The sequence below is a fragment of the Fundulus heteroclitus genome, chromosome 19 (assembly GCF_011125445.2).
Source record: "Fundulus heteroclitus isolate FHET01 chromosome 19, MU-UCD_Fhet_4.1, whole genome shotgun sequence".
NCBI classification, from domain to species: domain Eukaryota; kingdom Metazoa; phylum Chordata; class Actinopteri; order Cyprinodontiformes; family Fundulidae; genus Fundulus; species Fundulus heteroclitus.
In genome coordinates, this window is record NC_046379.1 from 3,661,946 (window position 1) to 3,689,290 (window position 27,345).

Genomic DNA, 27,345 nt, shown 5'->3' on the forward strand with positions numbered 1-27,345 from the left:
TGTAAATGAAACAGCTGTCAAACTGCTGCAGCGTGAGAGGCAGAGATTACCATGGCCTGACAACTCAAGAGCAGATAAGGGGCCTTAAGGAGCTCGGCTTTGGACAGGTTAGCTCACCTATCGCTGGCCAGCAGTTTGCAGAGGCCCACTTTTCTGTAACTGATAGTGTTTTACAGAACTGCTGCCAGATGGTCCACCTTGCAAACCGTCTGCGCTGCTTTCGCTTGCTTCAGTGCAAATCGTCTGCTTCTTTTTGTGAGACATCTAGTAACAACTTTCTAGACTAAAAAACAGATTCCTCTGCTCTCTACTGCACACCACACAACTTTAATAGACCTCAGACCACAAGCACAGCCAAAACCGCATGCTTTCACTCAAAGTTACACGTGTATCTACTGGTTCTCCTTTTCAAACCAAAACGCAAGGCCCTCTAGCAGATGTCCTTGAAGTGTCCCAAGGAATATTAAACCAGCTTAACGTGTTTAGTGGGATTTTATGGGAAGAAAAAATGAAACGCATTCTGAACTCCATGTCCAATTTTTTTGGGTTGCTTCACAAACCAGTAGGTACAGGAGTAATCCACGCTACCATGGGTCAGTAATATACATTTATGTAAACACATGTGGACGGCGGTCAATATACAGGGACACAAAGGTGCTCCAGCAGTCAGGAAAGCATTCAGTGTCCGTTTAAATGGGCCGATTAAAAAGCCATATTGTTCAGCAGTCACTAATGATAGCTGCTTTCACTTATTTCTAAACCGGCTTGGATAATTTAGGATAAATAAGAAACTAGCCCATTTAAAGGAGAACATGTTGGCAAGTCCTAAGGCATCCACCAACAACTGGAAGAGAACGGTGAATACTTACCGGATCAAGCATCTGAACACTAGTTTAGCAGGAAGCTAAATTAATTAGTTAACAAGCAGAATAAAAAAGGTTTGGGCAACCACCAAAAATTGGAGATGGAGTGTTGCTTTTATATTCTGTCCTTTGGCTGGTTTCCTGTTGTCTTCCTCTGCAGAGGAGACCCGGCTAACTCTGGGATGGATGATATGCGGTATTTAGAATCAGATCCAGCTCATCGCATCAGTGACAGTCGATCATCAAACATTTCAGGATCTGAAAACAGAACACGTCTTCCTGGACATCGTCTCCTGAATGTTCGTCTTACCCAGTGCCTCGCCCAACTAGCCTGGCAACAACCGCCTATTTCACCATGTCCCGGTCCATCTGCTCACTTTAAACTTAAGGCTGGATGTGCTGGTTTTTTTTTTTTTTACTTCATGTCTACAAACCACACCTTCATACCAAACCCTAATGCATAGATTCAAATAAATGTTAAAACTCGATTGTGCAGAATTTGGACAAATCCCGAGAAAGCAACAAAATAAGTGATGTTTCGATATTAAAAAGGACTTGAGCATTTTTATTCCATTTTCTGTGGTACATTCAGGTATAATGCATGCAGATGTCCACATAAACAGGACCGCCAGCAGGGTAAGAAGATTGAAACCAGTATTAGCGTGTGGTGCAGGAGCGGACCAGAACTGCTTTAAGCTCCTTACCCCACGTCACAAACCAACGACTCAGAGAGGAAACGCTCTTATGACCTCAGAGCACAAACTAACACCGTTTTAGCAACACAAATCGCTCAAAGCAGCAAAACACTCCAAAAGTATTCATAAAGCCTGTTAACATATCATTCTAAACCAAACCCGGTTTGTATTTAAGGCATCAGATATACTGCAACGTCATAACAAATATGAGACTAACACCTCTAATCGCTCCAGTACTGCACACAGCTTTTTTTATCCATGAAAGAAGGAAAAAATAGATATAAACTCTACAAATTACTACACATTACACAATGGATTTAGGAGATGCTTTTTTCAGAACCAACAAACGAGCAACAATTAGTGTAACTTTTAAATCCAATATACAGAGGCGTGAAAAGGTCTTTGCTTCCTCCTGATTTCTTATTTTTTGCACGTTTGTCGCGTTTGTGTGTTTCGGAACATCAAACTAATTTAAATAATAGTCAAAGACAACACAAGTGAACACAAAATGCTGCTTTTAAATGAAGGCTTTTGTTATTAACGGGGGTGAAAATCCAAAACTGCATGTCCCTGTGTGAAAAAGACCCAATAACTGGATGGGATAAGTTGAAGTGAGTCTTTGCAGCGATGCCGAGGAATTCTGATTCAATTCAATTCAATTTTATTTATATAGTGCCAAATCATGAAACATGTCATCTCAAGGCACTTTACAAAGTCAAGTTCAATCATATTATACAGATGATCCTCTCATGTTTGGAGAATTGCTGTAATTCAGCCACATTGGAGGGTTTTCCACCATGAACAGCATTTTAAAGGTCCTGCTGCTGCATCTCAATAGGATTCCAGTCTGGACTTTGACTAGGACACTCCAAAGTCTTCGGCCATTCAGAGGAGGACTTGCTGGTGTGTTCTGGATCATCGTTCTGCTGCTGAAGCCAAGCTGGTTTCAGCTTGAAGTCACTTAGAGATGGCCGGACTTTCTCCTTCAGGACTTTTTGACAGAGCACAATAACTTACTTACTTTCTTTTTGTTTCTGAATTTCTTTTGAGGACATTTTGGTGTACTTCACTTTGTAGGGCGGTTCCTATCTAAGTGATTTCTTGATCGAGGACAGGCGTGGCAGTAATCAGGCCTGGGTGTGGCTGGAGAAGGAGAGCTCAGGTGTGATGAACCACAGTTATTGAAGTTGTTGCTGCTAAGGGCGGCCCAACCAGTTATTGGGTTTAGAGGACAATAACGTTTTCACACAGGTGTAGGTTTGGATTTAAACACCGCATTTTGTGTTTACTTGTGTTGCCTTTGACTTATATTTACATTCGTTGGATGTTAAGTGTGACAAATAAGCTAAACACATAACAAATCAGGAAATGGCAAACACTGTATGTTTGCTGGTGCCACATTGGAATAGATAGCAGCGGATCTAGTTAAAATAAAGACGAAAAAATAAAAACTCAGTAGCTTTGTTTATACAGTTGAGTCTTAAAGGAATAGTTGTTGTAGCTTTTAAAGGATAATTTTGCTTTCTTGCTAAGCTAAGAATCTATTTGACTGGATTTTGCATCCCTGAGGACTTTTCTTAAACTAGTTTTGGTTTTCAGACTGAGATGTTCAGTGAAAGTTAGAAAAAGTTTTTGTCAGTGTCCGTTATGTTTACCCCAAAAATAATCAGAACATACTAAGATGGTTGTCTTAAAATAGACATTTAATTCCAAGAAGGATTAGACAAAGTGCCCAGAAGTTTCCAGTAAAGTTTTATGTTGTAGGCCATAGGTTTTGGAAAGTAGCCAGTAAGTTCAATTAAAGTCTGGTAAAATAACTGCAATTTCAGAAAGTGTGTGTCATGTAATTGGAAAATACCCAGGACTTCCTGGAATTTACTAAATAAATTAACTCAAAGATCCAGGAGCGTCCCCAATAAGTGATAGAAAATGGCACAAACACATTGTAGGAAAACTCCTAATTCCTAAATTTCAATGGATTTGCCAAGTTACGGGAAAATAACGATTACGCTAACAATAAGTTACCAGTAAGTTCAAGAAAAGTCCCTTAATTAAACCAAAAAGTAGCCACTAAATTCCATAAAGGGAACTAGACAAGAAATGCCAGAACTGTTTCATTTAGGAACCATTGCTTTCTAGAAAGTATTGGTTAAGTTCCACAGAAGAGCCAGGAAAGTATTGGGTACATTTTGGGAAAATACCCAGTCAGTTCTGCTAACGTTCTGTAAAAGTACCCAGTAACTCTCAGCAAACCTACAAGCTCAACACAAGTAACCAGTATGTTCAAGAAATGTTCTGGAAAGTAACCAGTAAGGTTCCTAAAAGTTTAAGAAAAGCAGACAGTAACTCGCAACTGGTAAGTTGAGAGTAAGTAGCCACCAAGAAAACTGTATGAAAGTACTCAGTAAGTTTTGAGAACGTAACCATTAAGTTCCTAAAAAAAATCCACAATGTACCCAATAAGTTCTGGTCAAGTACCTTAAGGGGAACCTTTCAAGTAAAGCACCAACTGGTTTCCTTAAAAATCATTATGTAACCAGCAAGCTCTGCGAAGTCACCTAGTAAATAGAGTTTTGAAAAATGTATAAATTATTAATAATTACAAAAGTAGTTCCTGTTCAATACCTGGAAGGTGTTAAGAGAGGTATCAAGTATGGTCCAGGAAACGGCCAATAGACTCCTGTTGAGTTTTATAGAGTATCCAAGTTCCAGGAGCCTATCCAGTTACTTCTGTAAACATTTAAAGAAAGGACCTGCATGATCCAGGAGAGATATGGAAAGTAACCTCAAAAACAAGACAAATGACCTCTAAGATCTGAAAAAGTGTGGTGTGTGTTATTTGGTGCTATTGAAAATTGCTTTGAGATTGACATCCCACAGGTTGCACAGGACCAGAGGCAGGTATAATGTTAACAACCACATTTAATCTCTGCAGGACGCTGCAAAACACCGTGCAGATTCCCCAGTGCTGCTGGTTTCTGTGATTAGCTCATTTTACCTGCACTAAAGATGTTTTTTCCTTTGTTTTTCATCATACCACTTAGCTAATGCCGTTAACGTCTGATCCCTGTTTTCACATCGCATCACACAAGGAAAGCTGATACCGTCCAGGGATGGAGACTCTGCAGACGGGAAAGAGAACGAGTCTGCAAACAGATTCACTCTCTTTTCCGTGTTTGTTAAGATTTAACAAACATCATCTAAAATGTTCTCAAACTCTCCTGCTTCCTGTACTGTAACATTCAGCATAGTGCATGCTGAAAAATGAAGCATGACTGGAGGACGAGGGAAGGAGCAGTATCAAATGAAATGTTCAAACAGCTCGTTTAGAGGACAACACTCCATTATGCCCATTATGGCACAAGCTCACCTGTCTCTGGCTGAGCAAGAAAGCAAATACCCATTTCCTTCAAGCTATTTCCTTTCTGTTTAAATCTGCTGGTGCTGAACATTTGTCAAACCCTTTCAACATTCAAGGTGTTCACATAAATGCCTAAATGGGACCAAGGTGCATGTTTGTGACAGCGGAAAAGCCTGTTCAATGCTTATTTTCCCTCTTAACAATGGCTTCCTTTTGTCACCGTATCCTTGATTTGTGTTTTGTTTTTCACAACGAGAGCTTCGAGATTCCAAATCGTAAAACTGTTTAGTCTCTGTCGCACCGATAATTTGTACCTGTAGCTTTCTGGAAATGAAAACATCTTAGAGAAAAGCAAAATTGCAGCGCTGAAAAATGTGAAAGCTCAGTATTTTCAGAGCTGTTATGAGAGCTGAACCAATTTAGCAGCAATTTAAATGTTGCAGACCTTTAGTTTTGTAAATGTCCTATACTAGTAATTTACCCTATTTGGCTTTTTACCCTGCGTTTCCTCTCATATCCACTAACGTCTTTCACCAACATCCGAAACATCACAATCGCACACAGATTTTACAAAAAAAAAGAGCATGTGGTATTCAAAACAGTGACAGAACAATAATACAAGTATAGACCAGCACAGCAACAGTCCAAACTGGATGTTGGTGAAATAGATGTTATGGACGGCTTCCAAAGCAAAGCAAAACTGGAGCGAAAGCCAAAAGATTAAGGCAAAAAAGCACAAAGACAAGCTGGTTGAAGTGAGACGCACAGAGAAGAAGAGCAGGCGGCTACAGGTTCATGCAAGAACGAAAGCAAAGCCGAGAAAATGTCAGGAAGGTTCAGGTGCTTCTGGTTTTACATACTGCATCGTGGTCGCTGTTAGTGAGCAAAGTGAAAGGAATGAGGCGGAGAGGAGGTTCCAATATGGAAAAAAAACATAATTGTAAAAATAAAGATACCGGTATGGAGGCTAAAGTCGTCTGTCTCCCAAGCCCAGATTTACTGGAAGCTCCAGGGTTTGGCTGGTTGCTGGACCCAAAGTGCTGTGTCTGAGTGAAACAGAACAATTTCACCAGACATGTCTCCACACCGTCCACAAAGTGGCTCCTCCTGCTGGCATACTGCAGACTTTTGACTAAATACGACGGTAAAAAGTGTCCGCTGGCCAGACTGAGCGCTGCGAGGATAAGGCTCGCTGCACAGCGCTCAGAGCTTTGGTCAGGCCACGTCTAGAAGTGGTGCGACATAAAATATTCTGTGACTGCAACGTTTCAACCGTAGTTTTAAAATACAAAGTAGGACAATGACGCGTGCAGGAGCAGTATATCTAACACAAACGCTTGTGTACCTACCAGTTCAAGAAAGGTATTCTCCAGGGATTTATACTCTGGGGAGCTCTTGTTGAACAGGTCATCAGTAAACATCATGTTAGTCACCCTCAAGCTAAAGAAAACCACCAACTCTTTGCTCTTCTCCACGGCTGCCATCAGAGGCGTGCTGGCTTGTCTCACGGCAGGCGCCGCCGTAGATCCGTACGGCCCTTCATCAGCCTCTGAGGCAAACCCACTACCGCTCTCCTCCTCCTCCTCTGGGTCCGTCACTCCTGCCTCCAGCTTGGGGTTGGAATCGTCTCCAGGAAGCGTGACGGTGGCCGGGGTCCCTCCACCGTCGTATCTGACCTCACGGGCCTCTCCTCCGTCCACGGGGGACGGTAAAGGCTCCACGTCCGGCTCAGGTTCCCTGCCAGATGACGGGGTGGGAGCGGGGTGAGCTGGACCAGAGGGACGTGTGTCCTGGTCGGTGGGAGCTGCAGGCTGTGGCGGGTCGCCGTTGACCTCAGGGGGGGCTTCGGTTTGACCTCCTTCAGACTCGGCGCTGTCCGCGTTCCCCGCAGGATCTGGTAAAGTGAAGCGTGGCAGCAGAGCGGTCACATTTATATGTTCATATTCACACTAATGTAATGTTTAAGGTGCCAGCGTGTTTCTCATTGGTTCCACCTGGAAACACCTTTACTCTTATTTTACATAAATAGGAGTTTAAACTTTTTCCAGCCACAGGAAAACATCCCCGTCCCATTCTTTAATTTGTCAAACTCTGCCTTCACGCAAGCTTGTGATAATATTTCATTTCCAGGTAACACCTTGTAAACATTACATAACTGCTTGTTTTTAACCCACAAAACACCTTTTCATGTGTTAACTGGAAATGAAATGTTAGCATCAAGAGGGCAACTGCCCTAGTTAACTTTTTTGAGAGTAGGTATATTTTTAAGGTACAAATAAATAATTTTCTCACATAAAAGTTTTATAAAGGAAGAATGAGACGCTGCTTGTCACATATAAACTTCTGTGTCACTTTTGGCTTTCATGCTGATGGTGAACTAGAGTAAACTTGTGTGAAAATATCTGCAGTTGTTTCAGTCTTTAATTAATTCAATTTTCAATTCAATTCAATTTATTTATATAGCGCCAAATCATGAAACATGTCATCTCAAGGCACTTTACAAAATCAAGTTCAATCATATTATACAGATTGGGTCAGATTATACAGATTGGTCAAAAATGTCCTATATAAGGAAACCAGTTGATTGCATCAAAGTCCCGACAAGCAGCATTCACTCCTGGGGAAGCGTAGAGCTACAGGGAGAGTCGTCTGCATTGTACATGGCTTTGCTGCAATCCCTCATACTGAGCAAGCATGAAGCGACAGTGGGAAGAAAAACTCCCCATTAACGGGAAGGAAAACCTCCGGCAGAACTAATTCTTAGAATTAAGAATATATACTGTATATATATATATATATATATATATATATATATATATATATATATATAATTGCTCTGGTGTGCTTGGTTTTAAAATTGAATAATCCCAAACATCAAGCCAATCCTATAATAATAATAAACACTTGGTTTATTATAAAAACTTACACCTTTTAAATCTCGATATTTGGTGAATATTTAAACAACTCCTGTATCGTTTTTTTTATCTGAACATATCTGTAGAGTTTTGTTTGCTTTTTGGTTGGTTGCTTTTTTTTTTTTTTGCACATTTCTCTAAAGTTTGGACCCCAGCAGTGAAGGAAGAAAAATGTTCCTGTCGTTTATTAAAGATTCTGTGCAGCACAGCTTGACTTTGTGATGACTTGACCAGAGGCCATTTGCTCCCTGTTGATGAAGCGTTTCCAAAGGCAAAGTGACACCACCAGGTCTGATGGTGCTCTCATTTCTATCTCCTCGCTTTTTACAAACTCTAACTTTGTGTGTCCCTTGCAGTTACTGTAAGGAAAATATTTGAATTGGTTACTGTCGGACGTTCGGGAGCCGGGGGGAAATATCAGGTCAATATGTGATTTAAAGGCGCTTCCTGTGAGGAGTAAAAGTCGTTGGTTTCAGGTCCAGAATGAGCCAAAACATCTCCTCCGGTCCTCCTTTAAGCTGCTGCCATCCGGGAGGAGACGGGTGGCACCGCTAACAAAACCAAAACCATTTGTCCCCTTAGCTGTGTTCATCCTGAACATCCTGAACAATATTTTAAAAGACACACATTGGTTAGATCACTTTATAACTTTTTAACATTTTAACTTTACAAAGCTGTTGCTTTAAGCTATATTGTTTTACAAGTGTTGTGTATATTTTTAATCTGTGTATGTGTTTTGGCTGCTTGTTTTGCCAGATGTCAATGACAGATCTCCATCTATAAGGTCGTTGGTATATAAAGTTAGCTTATTTTGCAAGAAATCATTTTAGCACCCCTTAAATATAAAAAAATATAAACCTAGTGTGAAAACTCAACCTTTCTTCTTATCTTCCATTGTTTACTTCAGTGTATTAATAATTGATACTTTATTCGTCTCACAACGGAGAAAATCATTTCTTTTTCTTTCAGATATTTACTTTAATCATTTACCAGCTTCAGGGTTTCTGCAGCATCTTAAAAAGTCCTAAAAGGTCTTAAGTTTATATTCCTCAGTTATAGACCTAGAAAGGTCTTTCAGATCTCCAGATTTTTCTTCACTGCTCTTAGATTTCACATATTCCCCCCCCCCCCCCCCCCCCCCCCCCCCCGGTTTTCTTTTTATTATTTAGTTTTTTTAAACGTCCTGTTGGTAATCCTTTACTGTGTTGCTGCGGCAGAGCGATGTGATGAAACTACGAGGCTCACAGTGGGAGGAACCGAACGGCCTGGGAAGGAAATCTGTCCGTAAAATTGCTTTATTGGCGTCTGTTTAAGGAAGCGAAATCAAAGCACTCTTCTTACACCATCCAGCAGGAGAGTTTATATTCATTAAAATTTCAGTCTTTGCTAAAAGTCGTTGCCAGTAACCATTGCGGTGATTGCTCTGTAGATCCTAAATGTAAAACATGTTAACATTCGATTAATCTGACTGACCTGTCAGAGCTAAAAACACCAAGACAAAGATTAATTTAGTTGAAGATCATCTGAGTATAAATTATAGTTATTTTTTCATGTAGGTCTCAGATTAGACTCCTAATCCTAATCTGAGCCGGTAAATTTAATCTGGGGAAACTGGTTTCAGGTTGAGGCTTCCCTGTCTGGCCGTTTTCATGGAACCGCTTCAGTAACTCTGCAGATCCGCGGCCAACAGCACCGTCCTTCTCCATCATGGCTAGAAATCGAAGTGCGGGGTCCTTGCAGCGATGGCTGAGAGTTCTGTCCAATCCCAGAGCTCGTCTAGTTATCTATCAATAGCTTTAAATGGAGTCTGCACCACAGTATAGTGTGTTGTTAATCAATAAAACTCTAAATGTTTAAACATGCCTCTCCTTGACATCCTCCTTTATAAGCTGGATTCATCAGAAGGGTCATCGCCTGTCACCTGCTCCTCAGACTCACCTTCATCATCGCCATCGCTCGGTGGTGGCTCCTCTTCCTCTTTTATCTCTTCTGTGGGCTTTTCTCCTGCAGCTCCCGTTGCAGGAGTCCTCACAGTAAAGCTAGAACTGCTCTTTGGGAGGACGGTGGGGATGAAAGGCACAAAGGTGGCTGTTTTTGGTGTAACTGGAGCAGAATCTTCCAGCTCCTTTTCTGACACTCCCACAGTGGGAGATGAACTTTGGGTGGGGTCCCTGGCATCCTCCGATTCCTGTGCAAACTCCGCTGATGCGTCTGTGTCAACGGAGTCCACGGCGTGCGCGGCAGCTGGATAAATTGTGGTCACTGAAAAGGAACAAATGCTGTCAGAGACCATAATTCTCACATGTGGCACAGCATCACTCAGAAGATTCATGCTCACCAGCCTCAAAGCTGAGCGTCTGTATGTCCAGCAGCAGCGTGGGCTCCTGCTTCAAGGCCTTTACGACGATGTGTTTCAGTTTAGGAGCGGTTGTGTCTTTGCCAGGCTCCTCCTCCAAACCGTCCAAGTCGTCATTTAGCTCCGTTTCTCCATTAAAGACCACAGCGCAGCGCACAGATAAATCCTCCGATCTAATCAACACAGAAAAAACATTATTAGTATTAGACTGGGAGCCAAATTCTAATAATTTTGGATCCCTGACTAATCTTAAATCTCAATATCTGTTGATGCACTTTGCATCAAAAACACTACTTTCAGTTGTGTTTTGTTTACTGTTTTAATCACTTAGACCCTATTTTAGCTATTTATTCCTAGTTTTAACAAAAAGCAGGGGAGACTTTTTATTGTTTAGCTCCCTGGGTTGGTTTTATCCCACCTGTGCCGGTTTTATTCAGATTTGCTTGAGGGGACTAGTGAAGGGGAGTTTTTCTTTTGTTGTATTCACTAGGGTTTGTGGCATGAGTGTGTTTTTGTTGGGAGACACCAAGGTGTATTTTGTTTGTGTTTCCTTTAATATTTCTCCTCCAACTGGTCTAGTTAATTTAATTGGGCTTTTTAACTATCCCTCTTAGCTATCAGGATTCCAGGCCAGCATAGGCGCCTGTGTTAAGGTGGTTATTCTTCCGTGCACGATAAAACACGTAAATTGTTCCCATTGTCTTTTAAAACCAATAAAGTGTATTCAGTTTGAACCTGTGCCTCTGTTCATCCTTGCAACCTTTCTTTGTGGTCCGGTACCAAAAGAGTTGAGGGTCTAGAAACCGTACCTGAGGTCAGCCCCCAGAGAGCTGTGCTGCTGCTATTTGCACAGCCAGTGTTATGAAATCATTCATAGCTTGCAAAACTACATTGCAGGCTGTGGACATCATTTTGTTGGACTAATAAATTTGGATTTTCTATAAAAGTTCTCCAAATTTTAACATTAAAAGAGAGACTGTACTGGACCGTTTGATGTCTTGTTGGTCAAACACTTCTCCGTGTAAGGCTACACATCTGAAACATTATACACTATGTTTTAATACGTAAAAAAAAAAAAACTTAGGACTGAATTTGCAGATCATGTGCTAAAAGCTTGACTTGCTCATGATCACCTGAAGCTGCATTTAATTCTGTTACTCTCTGGATTATCAACAAGTTACATCAAAACAGAGCGCAACCACGCTAGCATCAGCCCAGCACTTTTATTATTTGCTCCAGCTGGAAAACAAGTATTTTAGATACTGCATCTGCATGTCTTATGTCAGACATATCTTTATAAAAAAAAAGGCTTTTCTTGATGAAGAATAGCTAGCTAGGACAAAACATCTGTTGCTTACAGGGAATACTGCAGATTTGAGAAAGGTCCTGGTGTGACAGACAGTAACGATACTAACAGATCAGATGGTTATTTACCGCACTTTAAAGTCACTAAGGGCTTAATCCTACATGTGGCAAAGATTTCTGTCATGTTTTAAATGGGTATTTGGTAACATTTAAAGCCTATTTTATATGACGCAGGAACCAAACAAATTTGGACAGGGTATTCTGTGTCCAGTTCTAACCTTTCACAGAAAAAGTGAGACAATTTCTGTTGGGTCAATTATTTCTATGATTTAACAGTTGCTCTTGTTTCATCTTATATTGTATGGAAGCCTGCTTAGTTCCCCATAACATGTGCAATATTTATAAAGAAAATGCAATTGAGTATGTTAGTTGCACCCATGAAAAACTGCCAAATCTTCTCTGCCAGTGCACAGTCAGCTTTGGCGGAGAAAGACGGAGATTTCCTCACTAGATAAACAACGTTCATCGTCACTGGATCTCAATACCAGACTGAACCTGACTGAACTTCCTCCATGAATAAATCCAGAACCACTGGTGTTTTAGTCTTTTTGTACATTTGTGATTATTTTTAATTGATTTTATCTGTGTTTTTAATTTTTATTTGATTGTTTCGTTTCACATTTGTTTATTTGTTTTATGGCTGTTTACATGGACCTGTTTGTGTCTTCAATAAAGTCATGATGACGACGATGATGATTAGCTGGAGAACTTGTGCGATATCAGCTGAAAATATTAAAGTCTGACACCGTTTGAAGGGAAATAAACACGTTTTCCATCAGTGTAGCTTGGAGTGACATCAGACAGAATAAGAAATATTCTACCAAACCCAACTTTCCTTATGCTTTGTGCTGAGTTAGTCTTTACTTTACATACAACTGTTTCTAAAACGTTTCTCCAACTCACCGAAATCCAAGAAGACGTATTTCTTTGAATCCTGGAACTTTTTCAAACACATGAACCATCTAGAGAAAGAGAGAAAATAGGAGAATCAAAACACAAGTGGAAAGCAGTCGTATCTGCATTTTGAGAGTTTTAGCCATCCTAAAGGTTTATTTTAATAAATAAAATACAATTGAAAATCTAATCTATATTAATAATTAATTTTTTAAATGAAGCTCATTTTATAATGTTTCCTTCCAGACGGTGACATGTTTCAATTTATTTCAGTTAATTTCTGTTTGTGGCTCACAGCCTTAAACAAAATGTATTTTGAATAAAAACAATAAAAAAAGCTAAACGTCTTTTAGTTGAACACAAGAATAACTTTTTCGATAAATATTGTGTTTAATGAAGTCTTTTTGAAACAAGACCTGTAATTATTTCTTATTCTCTCCATTGGAAAATGTTCTGCAGTCAAACATGGAGGAGGAAGTATTATGCTGAGGGAGGGTGTTTCAGGACACTCAGTCAGGGCTTTAATAACTTTTGAATCATTCATTAGTTGATTTAATTGTTTTATGCTTTCATATTTTTAAAACTTTAAAGGTGTGTATGTCACTGCATGCATTTAGTTGTATATATATATATATGTAAATTGTGTTGCTGTCTTGTCGAGTCCCTTCTTGGAAAACACATTTTAAATGTCAGTGAGGTTTTTTCTGGTCAAAATGAATGTTTATAAGCTTCATGCCAAGAAAAATGCAGATTTCAAGTAGAAGCTGGACTCAAATCAAGCTGAACGTCCCTGAATAGACCAGATAATGCTAGTCCAAATCTCCCATCTATAGTTATGTGGGAAGAGTGAAAGTAGCGGCAGAGATAAACGGTAAATAACTCAATAGTCCTGATTTTCTCTCAATAAAAGTTACTCTGAAAGGGTTTGCTATAATTATATTCTGTCTTAGTCAGCTATAATCTATATGCACTCAATGGAAGTTCTAAGTTTAGATCCCAAGGTTGCATTAAAGCTGCTAAAGCAATCAGGGGGAGGTTTACACCTAACAGTACAATAAAATCTGGCATTTCCATCCTGCCTTGTTATTCAACACTCCCTTGGAGAGCTGGCTTTGCAGCTGAAGGGGACCACAGGCTGCTGGTGTTTGCATAAAGGTGAAGACAACAGCTCCGAGGAGTGCTGACATTTGCTGCAGGCATGTAATCTCACCTTGTCTCTGAGCTCTCTGGTGATGCTGTCGTGCTGCGGAGCCTCGGGGTTGCTAAGCAGTTCACTGTATGTCGGGTCTGAGATGGTGACGCTGAACTCAACTATGTATTCCTCAGAGTTCTCCTTAAGAAGGTCGGGCTCTTTATCCTGGGGGTGAAAGCCTACACGGTTACATTATGTCTGTAGTTTCAGTATCTCTGACGTCACACAGTGAATCTACCTCATCTGTTTCCACTGGAAGCAGAATCGGAGGAGGGGTCCATGAGCCTGAAATCAGAGATTTCCACTTTGTGATTAGAAGTCCATAGATTTACTGAAGTGCTTTCAGGGAACAAAGGCAGGACTTACATTCACGGTGCTGCTGTTCAGTAGCAGCAACAAACCTGCAACAAAATACAACAATATTGTGTGTTTTCTGTTCCTGTGTTTAGTGAACGATGATTGGAAATAATATAATGATGCAGTTAGAGCACAGAAAGGATGGACTTTTCAACAGCGAGAACTGTTTTCCTGCATGTGTTCTCAAAATGTCCTTTCAGATCTAAACCTGACAGCTTCTCTGCTGAGCAACTGTGTCCCAGAATCTCTGGGTGTTTCACTTAAAATTATAAACATGAAACAGCTCCAATCAGGGTTGTTTTTTTATGTTTGTAGATAGTTTATGTCACTCTGGTATTTAAAGAATTGCATGTAGAAAATAATGCAAATGCAAATGCATTTTGTCATTGACTGTTTAACATGACATCGGAAGTGTGGAGGTCCTTAGAAAAAAATCTATCTGGTTAGCTTTTCCTCCGAAGTAGCACTGTTCTCCTAGACTCTAGAGGGCAGTGTTGTGCTCCTACACCAAGCGAACTACACCCACTACACATAAAAGTAGAAAACACTTGTTTCCAACATTTTGAAGTGTTTTCCTTTCTTCCTGGAGATTTCTCTCCGGGAATTATTAACAACTGGTTGATCACGGTGATCTTAATGGGCCGAATCATAAAAATGTCTTTATTCACAAACCTCCACCAGAGGGAGCTCTTGCTCGTCCAGCATGTTTCTACGTATCTTTATTTCTGCTGAAATAAATCTTTTGTGAACAGAAGTCGGTTTGAGTTGCAGCGTTTGGTGACATTACTGTGTAGTTTACACAAACCTCCTGTTCCTTCATTAAATTTGTGATAGAAATCATTCACTTGGAAGGAAAAGATGCATGCTTCCGACTGACTCTTGATATAGTATGATATAAATGTAGATTTAAACATTAACATAGTTTAACAAAGCTCATTCGATGATGATGATGATGATGATGATGCACCTACCCTTCGCTTTCAGCCTGCTCTGCTACTCTCTGGAGGGAAAAAACAAAGTACAATGTATACCAGCTTCATTTTAGCATCCAAAGATAAACAAGTTGGGAGGAAATGTGAACTTTATAGAGCTGCTGTGGATCTGCGTCGCTCACTCTGGCCACCATGTCCAGATGCTCCTGAGAGCTGCTGAAATTGTGGGCCAGCTCGTCCATGCAAAGGTTTTCATGCTGGCAGGTGGTCACCCAGGCTCTGTACTCCTCTGGGCTCGGGACTCTGTCCAAGAAGATCCTGAACGCTTCCCAGATTGCTTCCTGACAAACTGAGGATTTTAAAAAATCCAGCGTTAGAACAGAGAAGGCCTCGAAGACACAACTAAAACACAGTAAAGGCATGTGGAAAACCGAAAAGAGAACAAGTCTACGGTGATCTTGGAGGTTCTAGATCAGGGGTGTCAAACTATTTAGTCCGGCCCGGTGGCTAAATGCATTATCATTATTCAAAAAAAATCTTTCTTTTTTTTCCCCCCCAGTATCCTGTCTGGCAATGTGGCAATAAGAATTGTTGTCTTAATGGCAAAAAGAGCTCATCAGATTTGACTTTCACAAGTGGAGCAGTATGGCTTTAGCAATAGTGATCCGCTTTATTTATGAATGTGAATAGTTTTATTATGATTCATGCAGGGAATATCTCAAATGATATGGACACTACAATAGGAAAGCAGGAGAGGAAAGGAAGAACAAGAAAAAAAAAGAAAAGGTGAAAGAAAGAGGAGATAAAAGGAAGAGAATGATAAAACGAGTATTGAAAAAAACATGTACTTCGTTTAATTGAAAATCTGCAGTTCCTATATTATCCACGAGGGGCGCTGTGCTTTAATCAGCAGATAGTAGCACTGAGCTTCAAATGTGGAAAATTGATTTTAAATCATATCTTCATTTTTATCTGTTTGATGTATTTTGTCATGCAGGACAGTGTTATTAAGTTCCAAAAAATGTGAATATATGTTTTTTCAACATTGTACAATCACTGTGATCGGTTCTTATGCATAATGCACAAGTAAATGTTTAACTGAGTAAAAGTATTGTTGAAATTGCACATACTTTTCTTAAAAATGCTGATTTTATTCATAATATATTGTGTAAATGTGAAATTCATTTAATATAAAAATCAACAAGTCCACTTTTATTAGTTCTATTTAATCTTGCAATGAGTTTACTCGTGTGGCCCTCTTGAGATTAGATTCAGCTGAATGCGGCCCCTAAACCAAAACGACTTTGACACCCCTGTTCTAGATTCTTCAGAGGCAAAATCGCCACAGTTTCACAAATAAATCAAGCATTAATAGTGTTAAAAGAAACTAAAGTGTGTCATTTTAAATTATTTCAGTACAAGTGAATTTCAATATGTTAGAATATAACTGAAATGGGATTTATTTTTCAGCAAATCTATTCAAAAAGTGAAGTCATGCAGATTCATTGCATACAGATTTATATATTATGAGATTTTAATTTCTGTTCATTTTGATTATTAAGATTTACAGCTAATGTAAACTCCAAATCCAGTTTGTCACAAAGCAGTTAATTTATATTACTCTGCTTGATAATAAAAATATAAAATCTATTATTAAAGGTTTCCACATATATATAAATCTGTCATGATTCATTTAACTGGATGTGGGGAGGTACTTTAGTTTCATTTTACTCCCAGCAAAGCCTATATTTACTGTCTAAACATTATACAACCAAATCGCCATGTGGTGCGGTACGCCAGCGACAGCAGCAAATAGATTTCTTCTCGAGGTTTCCAAAATGCCAAACTGTATATTTACCGCTTGTTGATGATATTTGATTGAATATTAAACTGATTGGAACAGAGACCAGAAAAGCAGCCATATCTTCCATCTGCTCCCTGCATGTAATTAGCGCCACATTGTCCAATATCCTAACGCCTGTGGGAAATTTATTCCGCTACAAACCCATTTCTGAGGCGATGTTATTACCTCTAATAGAACAATTTAATCTGTCTTATGTCGAAATGACGCGCCGCAGCAGCTGTTGGAGAGGAATTTGATGACAAGCCATTTGCAACAGTCACAGCGCCATTTAATCCTCCTAAAACACCCACGAAGCAGCATGTTAGACAGGGGATCTTTGTGCATTCTGTCATATTCAAGTGTCTCAGTCCAATTTTTCAGCAATTTTATGAGCAATGTTTTTATTTTTGAAACCCTTTCAAGCCTATTTTCAACTGTGATTTGATAAAATGCTCTTTCGTGTGTTTTTTCTGAGCAGCCATTGTTTGGTAAAATAATAAGCCAAGTCATGATTTTATACAAAACCTCATTATAATGATCAAACTACCTCTGAGTTTATAATAGGCCCGGTGGCTTCCCAGGACGGTTTTCATCGTCTCCTGGGGACACACTTTGACCCCTGTAGCGTGGGCTGTGGACCTCTTCCCCCGCTGTCCATCCTGCTCGGCCCGGACGTTTGGGGCGTGCCTGATGGGTCGAGAAGCTTCCAGGAAGTGCCGGTACTTTACGTCCCTGAGCCCAGAAAAGTTTACGTCATGAAGTTCTGCAGGAGGAGACACAAAAGAGGCTGGAATGATTCAATTATCACAGCAAACATGGGTCATTTTTAATATTATCAGGAGTGTACAGACAGTCATGCTTCTATCAGTTATTTGTGGATAATCGGGTTAATTACCAAGTAAACCAAAAGTGAAGTTTATACTGCATCCTAAAAGTTGTTTTATTTGGAAGAAAATGATTAAGTGGTGATTTCTTACTACTTTGTTCACCCATTATAACCTACTGATTTAAAACACAACAGATATTCAAAATCAGGATTTCTATATGCTTAACAATCACATGGATTATTATTTATGCTGTCTTGACAAATTTAAGGTTTGTTAGTTTCTCATGACTGTGCAGAACCAGAACCACTGCTTGTGTGCACCTTAGAAGAATTCAGTAAACCGAGCTATTTTTTGACACATGAACACAACAACTGCCAGATATCCGGGTTTCTTTCACATTTACTCATTATTTCAAATTAATTCCTATTTTTAGCAACAGTGAGAATCTTTTGAGCCTTCGATCAGGGGTTTCCCGCACCAGATTATGTGGTTTGTGGTTTTATTGGGGGTTCTTTAAAAGTATTCCGAAAAGCAAATCAAAGTGTCTTGAATCTAGAACCAGAGATTATCCATTCAAAGACAAATATAGTTTTATTTCTGAGGATTTTTCTTAAAGGTGCCATGACAGCAAATTTCATTTTTCTGAGGTTTTGGGGTATAATATGATCTGCTGTGCCCTGATGAGGCTGTGTGAATGTTTAAGGAGCTGCTCAGTGGCGGTCAGCTGTGTTGCTTTGCTAAAAAAAAACCTCAGATCAGAAAATGCTGACGACATCGCAGAATCTCTGCCTGGGGGTCGTTTGTTTTGCCTGATGGGACGAGGAAGGCATGTTGGCCTCATGCTGTGCCAAACCTTTTTACTCCATCATGATACACTGAAATCAAGGACTTTTCTTGGGGAAAGCCAATCCAAAACGGGGTCTGACCCCAAAAATCAGTGTCGGGGACAATGAAGTCATTGGGCGCATTTGACCGGTTTTCCAAACATGGTTGTAGCCAATCAAAGTGCCGTCAACTTGGTAGAGCTGCATATCATTACCGCATCAAATCTTTTTCCTGAGGAGAGACATTTGGTCTGACAAAACAACAAGCTGAGGTTATTTTATGGAATGGAGAATTTACATTTGCAGCAATATCAATACATTAAATGGTTTATACAGTGATGTCATGGCACCTTTAAAGGTTTTTTATATGCCTGTGCCAAAAAGACCAAAATCCAGTTGATTATGATAAAATAAGGCTAAATACTCCAAGCATCCATCCAGATAGTGTTTTTATACCCAAGCAACGGCCGCGATGAGCTGACATAAACAGACATGGCGCCATCTACCAGCAGTAACGCAGAACTATTAGAAAGCCAGATAGTGGCCATAGATGCAGCTACTAAATAATTCACGACCGAGTCCACGGTGCTGTAATGCCTCGTGGAAAACTCTCGGCGTGCTCTAAGACCAACCTGAGCTGCTCCTATTTCAAGTTCCAGTGAGTCCTCCCTTGAGTCTACTTCCACAAAACCGAGGAAAATTACAGCTCCTACCAAACGCAAAAGTCAAAGGCCAAAAACTTTTCATTGGAAATAATGCAAATTAAACATATTAGAATGCTATTTCCCAAATAAGTGAAGTGTTTATGATGTACCCATGTGCCCACCCATAACGTAAGGGACGTAACCCCGGTCACATGTTGTTGTCTTATGTAATGGTAAATATACAAAGAAAAGACTCTATTTACTAACAAACTGAGCAAAAATATAGGTTAAAAACCAAAAATAACAAATACTATGCTAGCAGGAGATGGTAATCTTTCAGAATAACAGAGTGAGTTTTTGGCGTATACAATTTAGAAAGATCAATTAATGTGAATATGTACCGTTAAACCCAAAATCTGCACTGAGGTGCTGAAACACGAACTTTCACCATTAGGTTAGTGAGATATTCAGGCATAAAGGACTTTTCTAATTTAGTCTATGCAGTATAAGTTCACCACTCAGGCATAACATTATGACCACCTACCTACTTGTGTAGTAGGTAGCTGCCAAAACATCATTGACCTGTCCAGCTATGGAGTCCACTAGACCCCTGAATGTGTGCTTTGGGACCTTGCACCATGATGTTACATCTAACATCAAAGTATTGTCCACATGGATGCCAGGACCCAAGACTTCTCAGCAGATCCCTACCCAAAGCATCATATTACACCTGTGGCCTCTCATGTAGAAGAAAGTTAGATTCATCGGACCAGGCTACCTCCTCCAGTTGTTCTGTGTTCCGGTTCTGATCCGTTGACATTGTTTGCAGTGGTCATTGGTCAGCATGACAGATTAACACGCTCTGGTCCAGAAAGACTCTGGTAACTCAGAGGCTGAAACGGCAAGGAGGCTCTGGAGGTCAGCCAGCAGGTGGCGTGAAGGCGTGAAGGCTTGAAGCCGTGTGGCGTAGGCGGTGTCAGAGATAACGGCTGCTGCTATGGCTCTGGGTTTGGGAGTGGCAGCATGACACCACCTGGACCCTCCAGGAGGGAGGGCGAAGCAGAAAGCCAGTTTTGTCCCCAGTAAAGTAACTCTGTGCATTCTGATAATCCCAAATTCGAGGCATGTTTCCAGCCGTCTCTGAAACAGGATTATCAGCTCACCTGCTTGTGATCATGTGTTGATGAGGTGCTGCAGAATTCAGGCCTACTGGTTGGGTTACTTTTATAAAATAATAATGTAAAAAAAAAAAAAAAAAAACACAGAACTCAGGGAACTGAGAGATAAAGGCAATATAGGAAGAAAACACAAAATAACCAGCAGCAAAGCAGTCAAGATGTGTTTGTCTATTTCTAGGTTTGCAGGGATCATGCAGTCTGTTAGTGTTTTTATCTCTATAGTATTGATTGTTAGTCTATAGATTCTGTTCTTTACTTCTTGTTTTCTGTCACTATTAGGTATTCTGTTCATTATGGGTTTGGTTTATTCGTGTTTCTGTTAGAATGTTTTCCTGCCTGCCTTCAGTTCAGTTAGTTTGTTTATTTTTGCTTGTTGTTTTTTGCATTCTTGCTCGATTCTGTTTTGCTCTTTCTCTCCTGCCTTGTCTTTCCTCTCCCTTTTCCACTAATCGTCCTATCAACTCCATCTGGTTCTCTTCTTTTCTCTCTCCCTATTTATTTATTCAGTCTCATTTCATGTTTGCTCCAAGGTTCCTCCCGTGCCCTTTGTGACTTTGCCTGTGATTTCTCGCTGTAAGTTTTGCTTATAATAAATAGTTTTTCTATTATTCACCAGGTCTGCAATTGGGGCCTCCCTCCACAAACCCTGACAGTTGCACCAAAAAGCTACTCAGGAACAGGCATTAGACGAAAAAAGGGAAAGTAAATAGAACCAAGTGCACAAGGGAAACCAGATTAACAGAATAAAACAGGGAATACAACTCAAACAGAACCACAAACTAGCACATTAACAGAAATACACAGAAAATTAGCCCAAAATGAACATGAAAAACAAACCACAGCCCTAAAGGTCATGAAAAACAGAGAAACAGATGCGTGATATTTTACTATTCATATCAAGACAAACGTCTGTAAATCAGTACAAAATATTTAAGCTGTCCATTTTATGACACCTGTGTCTTTTTCTTCAGCTCCGCTTCGCTTTAGTTTGACAGAAGTTAATTTTTGGCCGTGAACGCGACTAAAGGCTTAAATTACAGGAGTGAGTATTAAAAAATTAACCTTCGTCCAGTTGGAGTCAGGATCGGGTCAGCCAAGGCTCGCTATCTCTAAGGAGTATTTAATTTGGTCAGCAGTTAATCCAGCAAAGTGATTTATGGCATTTGTTCAGCAGTGTTGCCCTCAGTTGCCTGCTGGTTCCTCTGTGAAGGCGTTCTAACAGCATTTGGCTTTGCAGAGGAAGTTATTCTGCAGATGAAATGCTACAGCCGCTTCCTAATAGTTTATCCACACTGTGTTATTTCAAGGCTTTATAATAATTATCTCAGCGTTTAATTGTACAACACACTGGTCAATTTAAATAATATGTTGTTTTAAAAGTGCTGGATAAATAAGCTTGACCTTGATATATTTCTTATTTGGCCTATTTACATAAACAACTGACACAACTGACTGAGGGGAAAATCACCGACCCATCAAAAGTCAAAAAAGGCTTGCCAAAATCTTCAGTGTTTAAAAAACCCCAATCTATGTTTTCATTCATCCAAAGCGCTTTACAGATCAGGATAAAACAGCAGCATCACTATCTGATCTTAACAGAAAGGTTTTTCTGTACCGTTTTCACAATAGAAGCGTCTCATGACGGGTAAAAGCAAAGAACTCTCTCTTTTGCAACCAAATTGTTGCAGAACATACTCGTGACATCGGTTATAGACATATTTCTAAACTTCTGGATGTTCCAGTGAGCACCTTTGGAACCATAAACCAGCAATGGCCAGGTGCTCTTCACCAGATTTCTGAAAGAGAAATCTAAGAATAATCAAAAGAGTTATTCCAGACCCAGTGAAAGACCTGGAATTAGCTGCCATCGCTCGTGTTTTCAGGGTTTCTATGCAAACAATAAGCCATCCACATGACCACGGGACAGTGATCTCAAACAGAAAGCCAAGGAAACACCTCTACTGGATTCAGAAAAGAAAACACAAAATGGCATAAAGGAGCTTCAGTATTAGAGGCACTATATCCACCGCTTCACCGTGGGCTTTTCTACAAAAACATTGAATAAAATTCATTAAGCATGCTCATTAGAAATATATTTCACTGGGAAAAACATTAGCCTGTTAATTGCTTATTCTCCCTGCTGTATATTCATTTATGTGATTATTATCACAGAGATGTATCCCATAAAATGCAGAGGGAAAAGCCTACACTGCTGATCAAATCATTAAAATAAACTACCTTGTTTACCTGAGTAAGCCCATTCAGAGCCTCAGGGTTATTCAACACAGTCATTTCACAGCAGGACAAAAGCCAACATGTCGATTACCAAATCTGTGGACAGCCACTCTGTTGAATAAATCTATTTTAGAAGAAAGGGCCTCATTGTGGTGCCAGCTGGCAAATCTTGCAGGACTTCTTAAGACAATAAGCCAGGATTTATGAGCCCCAAAACACAGACTGTGGAGGTCACCGGACCCAAATAACACGCCATGATCTCGCCTGGATTAGGAAACTGAGAGAAGACAAACAAAAAGAACAAACGGGCGTAAATAACAGAATTACTGCTCCGTCACAGTTGTGTACGGCGCGGAGCTCGCAGCTTAAGATGCTGGATTTCAGCAGACATGGACGGGGAGGTCAGCTTCACATAAATTAATCTCCAAAAAAGAAAACTACGTGAAAACGTTTTCTGCTCTTTTCCAGATGTGAGGATTTCTACTCGAGTTGATGTCCCTCCGTACAAAACCAATCACTGACCAACTTTTCATGCACGTCTCTTTTAGCTTATGCTAAAACATGCTAATGTTGCTCAGTGATCCGAGGCAATCAGCTGTCCACTGTCGCCACATGCTTTCTCAGGAGGAGGGCTTGCTGCAGGGTCAATGAGTCGGTGTCAATTGACTGGGCTTCCTCAGATGGAAAAGTTTTCTATCAACAGGCAGTATGGACTGAGTTTGACTGCACAGCAATACAACTGGGACTGAATCAAAATGCACATAATTAAACTTTAATATTGTCTCAAAACGAAACCGGTGTGTTTATCTTGTAAATGTTGTGTTGTAGCAATAAACTGAACTGAATGACATTCCATTTAGACCGAAGGCAATTTCTAACTTTTCCATTACATTTTTGCTCAGGCGGTGTATGTCTGGAGCCACAGACGACAAATAAAAAGTCAAATTATCATCCCTCTACGCTTCTGAATCAGCTTTCACTTTTATCATATCAGTAATGGTGGAAACGTTTTATAAAGTTTCTTTCTTTGTTATCGTTATTATTATTTTTATATCATTATTTTCATGTTTCATCTGTATTTTATGTCTGTTTTTGATCTCTACTATCTAATGGTCACTTTTTTTGCATAATATTAATCTGGTAAACTCTGTGCAATCCTCACCTCCATATTATCCACCTGTATTTATTCTAAATATTTATTTGTCTCCTTTTGTCTTTGTGTCAAGAAAGAATATTTGGATTCTTGGACTTCACAGTGGACACATTTGATCCAGTTATTCACAATATTCTCCTAGAAAGACTTAAACATACTGTAGGGATTAAGGGAAAAGCATTTGGCTGGTTTAAATCTTCTCTGTCGGACAGATTCCAGTTTGTTCATGTTAATAATAAATCTTCCTCAAACTCTAGGGTCACCTGTGGAGTACCACAGGGTTCAGTCCTTGGACCAATTCTCTTTACTATATATATGCTTCCGATTGGTAAAATCATCAGACAGCATGAGATTAATTTCCACTGTTATGATGATGACACTCAGCTATATTTATCCATAAATCCTGATGAATCCAATCAATTACTTCAACTACAGGCATGTTTTGATGACATCAAAAGCTGGATGACTTTAAATTTCCTGCATTTAAATTCTGACAAGACAGAAGTTGTAATCTTTGGACCAGAGTCCTCAAAAAATAAAGTTCTTAACCAATCATTTAATCTGGGTGGCATTAACTTGGCCTCCGGTAATAAAGTAAAAAATCTTGGTGTTATTTTTGACCAAGACATACAGGTTTCCAGAGTTTCCTTTTTTCACCTCCGGAATATCGCCAAAATTAGAAACATTCTGTCCAGGAGTGATGCTGAAAAACTGGTCCATGCATTTGTTACTTCAAGGCTGGACTATTGTAATTCTTTACTATCAGGAAGTCCACAAAATGCAGTTCAAAGCCTTCAGATGATCCAAAATGCTGCAGCAAGAGTTCTGATGAAAATCAACAAGAGGGATCATATTTCTCCAATTTTAGCTTCCCTTCATTGGCTTCCTGTTAAATCAAGAATAGAATTTAAAATTCTCCTTCTAACGTATAAAGCCCTTAATAATCAAGCTCCATCATATATCAGAGCTCTGATTACCCCGTATGTTCCTAACAGAGCACTTCGCTCTCAGACTGCAGGTCTGCTGGTGGTTCCTATAGTAGAATGGGAGGCAGATCCTTTAGCTATCAGGCTCCTCTCCTGTGGAACCAACTCCCAGTTTTGGTCCGTGAGGCAGACACCCCGTCTACTTTTAAGACTAATCTTAAAACTTTCCTTTTTGACAAATATATATATATATATATATATATATATATATATATATATATATATATATATATATATATATATATATATATATATATGTGGCCTGGCGTTCAGTTCTCTGTGACACCACCTTGAGAGGCAAAATGGCTGGGCTACTGCTCTCAACAACTTCATAGATGATCCAGCTGGCTCTGTCTTTCAGTGTTTCTCTCTTTGACATAGCTATTGACTGAATTTTTACTGCAACTAACTGTATGTACTCTCTTTCATCCTCTAAACCTGAAAACTGGTTCAGAGTTTCTCTGTTTTTCTTAGACGAAGCCATTAAGGGAGCTAGTGCTGCCATTACCGTCTTACCTTTCTCTCATATAGAAAGTTCTCCTGGATCAGTGCTTCGGTGCTCTTTTTGTGAGCTCCCTGTCTTCTCTAACCCCCAGTCTGTCATGGCAGATGGTCGTTCACACTGAGCCTGGTTCTGGTTCGGCATGAGGTTTGTTCGTGTTAAAGGGGAGTTTTCCTCTCCACTGTCGCTACTTCCATGCTCCATATGAGGGATATGTTGCAAAACCCTGTGCAGTTTGCTGGGTTTCCTTCAAAACCAATCTGTCTGCTTGATTTGATAAAATTGACTTTGAATTGAATTGATTTAAATTGCATTGATTCTTCTATGCATTTTGTGGCATGATTGAAAATGAAATCGACTTGGACTTGTTTCTGCCAAGACAACATATTTTAGATGGGGGGGACCAAACGCAAATACTGTGATAGAATTTTAGGAGTTTTATTTCATGTTTTAAAGGCAGAACTTTGATATTTCGCTCACATATCTTTTCAAGCAATTTAATAGTCTGTTTTCCTTGCTGAATAATTAAATGCATGAATCTTATTTACTCATTCTATCATACATAAATAAAACTTATCCAAACTGTTTTCCTCGTTTGAATCACAGTGCATATAGAATATTAAGTAAGATACCATGATGTGGGAGGGCCAGCAAATTCAAAGTGGTGGCTATTGCCTTCCAGAAAAAACTAATCAGGTTGGCATGGTTGCACAAACAAGATGAAACGGTAAATGAAAGAGCAATAAAATAATTGTAAAAAGGTCTCTGCCGGCAGCAGATATGGCCCCAGAGAGCGTCCCGGGGTACCGACACCAAATTAAACCGTAATCCTTTTATAAACACCTGAAGTAAAATGGAGTTCAGAAACTGATATAGACATCGAGAAAACATGATTGAGTTTGAAATCAGCTTCATTTTCTTCATTTTTTTAAAGCAGGATGTAATTTCCGTAGCAATTCTTCAGGTTTAGGGGGGCGGATTTTTTAGCACTATAAATGTTTTGTTTTGAGTCACACCAGGGATTTTAAACAGGTTTTTTTTCTGGACTTCCTAAGCTGGCAGGCCGTCGTACACATGCACGGACACGAGGCCCTGCGCTGGACGAGGGAGTGTTTTTGTGAGTGGACGTTAATGCTGGAAAAAGGCCCCGCATGAGAATTACAAGCCAGAAAAGATTAGCGTCGTGCAACAGTGAGAACAGAAATGCTTTTGTTTCCTTTAGGATAATGAGCTCACCCGGGGCACAGCGTGCTGAGCGACACAACCGGGGCAGACCCAAACATTTTGCTTTGCTAAATTTCTGCTCTCCATCCTGGTGAACACCTCTCATGTGTCAGTTTGATCCACAGAAAATAGTTGTGACCTTAAAAACTGATTGGGAGCTGTTTGACATTTGCCTGGCGTCTCAAAATCAAATACGTTACTAACATGGAGCTGACATTTTGCATTCGTGGATGTTTACCCACTATTTTATTGACACAAACACATCAGAATTGGGAGAGCGCTGGATGGCACTACGACCACAGAGTAAATGCAGCTTCCTGTATCACCGCAAGAAAAAAAAAATCCAACTCAGTTGCAGCCCTTCCACTTACCTTTGATTTGACTTGCCTGGAGAGTAAACAGACACAAGGTGAGAAATGCTCCTGACTGCAGAAGCATGATGGGCTAAATTATGTCTCTTTCACTTCCAAAGAGATCATGTGTGAAGACAAGGTACCAAGCACCAACAAAATCCAGAATCTCTTGATGTCAAGTCCATCAGGAGATGGTGCCGTGTCCCATCAAGCTGCTGGCAGGCGTGAAGAGACCGCTCTGCTCCTTTGTGCTTCAGCTCTTGTTCCCCGGTGCAGCTCCTGGTCCGGCTGAGTCCCTGCAGGCGGCAGAACTGGCTGCATGGGTGGACGGAGCAGTAGGTGCAAGCGAGGGAGGAGATGGAGAGGAAGGGGAGTGAGGGTACGAAGAGAGTTTCCCTCTGCGGTGCCAGTGTGCCACCAGTGACGAGGTGAAAAAAAAAAAAGCAGGCTCGGTTTTGAGTCTAATCTCTTTACCTTCTTGTTGCTTCTCGTAATCCCTGCGGGACCACGTGGCCCTTTGGCTTCATCCTGTTAGGGACCTTCTGGACCCTCAGCTGTCTTTTCAGCCAACTTGTGATTTTCCCACAGAAGCAGAAGCTCCACTGCTTGCTGCCTGGTTCCTCTGCCTCTGTGTGCCAGCTAAGCT

The 27,345-nt window shown here is 40.1% G+C and overlaps 1 protein-coding gene across 7 annotated transcripts in view; it reads right to left on the bottom strand.

The window, feature by feature from the left end:
* impg1b (interphotoreceptor matrix proteoglycan 1b) overlaps positions 1-27,145 on the bottom strand; it is a 40,179-nt gene extending 13,034 nt beyond the window's left edge. For 6 of the 7 annotated variants that reach the window (XR_002428455.2, XM_021319114.2, XM_021319117.2 and 3 more), the window contains exons 1-12: positions 26,718-27,145; positions 17,321-17,536; positions 15,113-15,279; positions 14,970-14,998; positions 14,008-14,042; positions 13,880-13,926; positions 13,660-13,806; positions 12,459-12,517; positions 10,173-10,363; positions 9,773-10,096; positions 6,269-6,813; positions 5,876-5,965 (exon numbers count right to left, since the gene is read on the bottom strand). Coding sequence is in view for 6 of the 7 variants with exons in the window: in XM_021319114.2 (XP_021174789.2) it covers positions 5,876-5,965; positions 6,269-6,813; positions 9,773-10,096; positions 10,173-10,363; positions 12,459-12,517; positions 13,660-13,806; positions 13,880-13,926; positions 14,008-14,042; positions 14,970-14,998; positions 15,113-15,279; positions 17,321-17,536; positions 26,718-26,784 (1,917 nt within the window). In the remaining variant the exon portion in view is untranslated. The remainder of the gene's footprint in view (positions 1-5,875; positions 5,966-6,268; positions 6,814-9,772; positions 10,097-10,172; positions 10,364-12,458; positions 12,518-13,659; positions 13,807-13,879; positions 13,927-14,007; positions 14,043-14,969; positions 14,999-15,112; positions 15,280-17,320; positions 17,537-26,717) is intronic. The other variant, XM_021319116.2, reaches the window with a different exon arrangement.
* Positions 27,146-27,345: the final 200 nt, after the last annotated feature.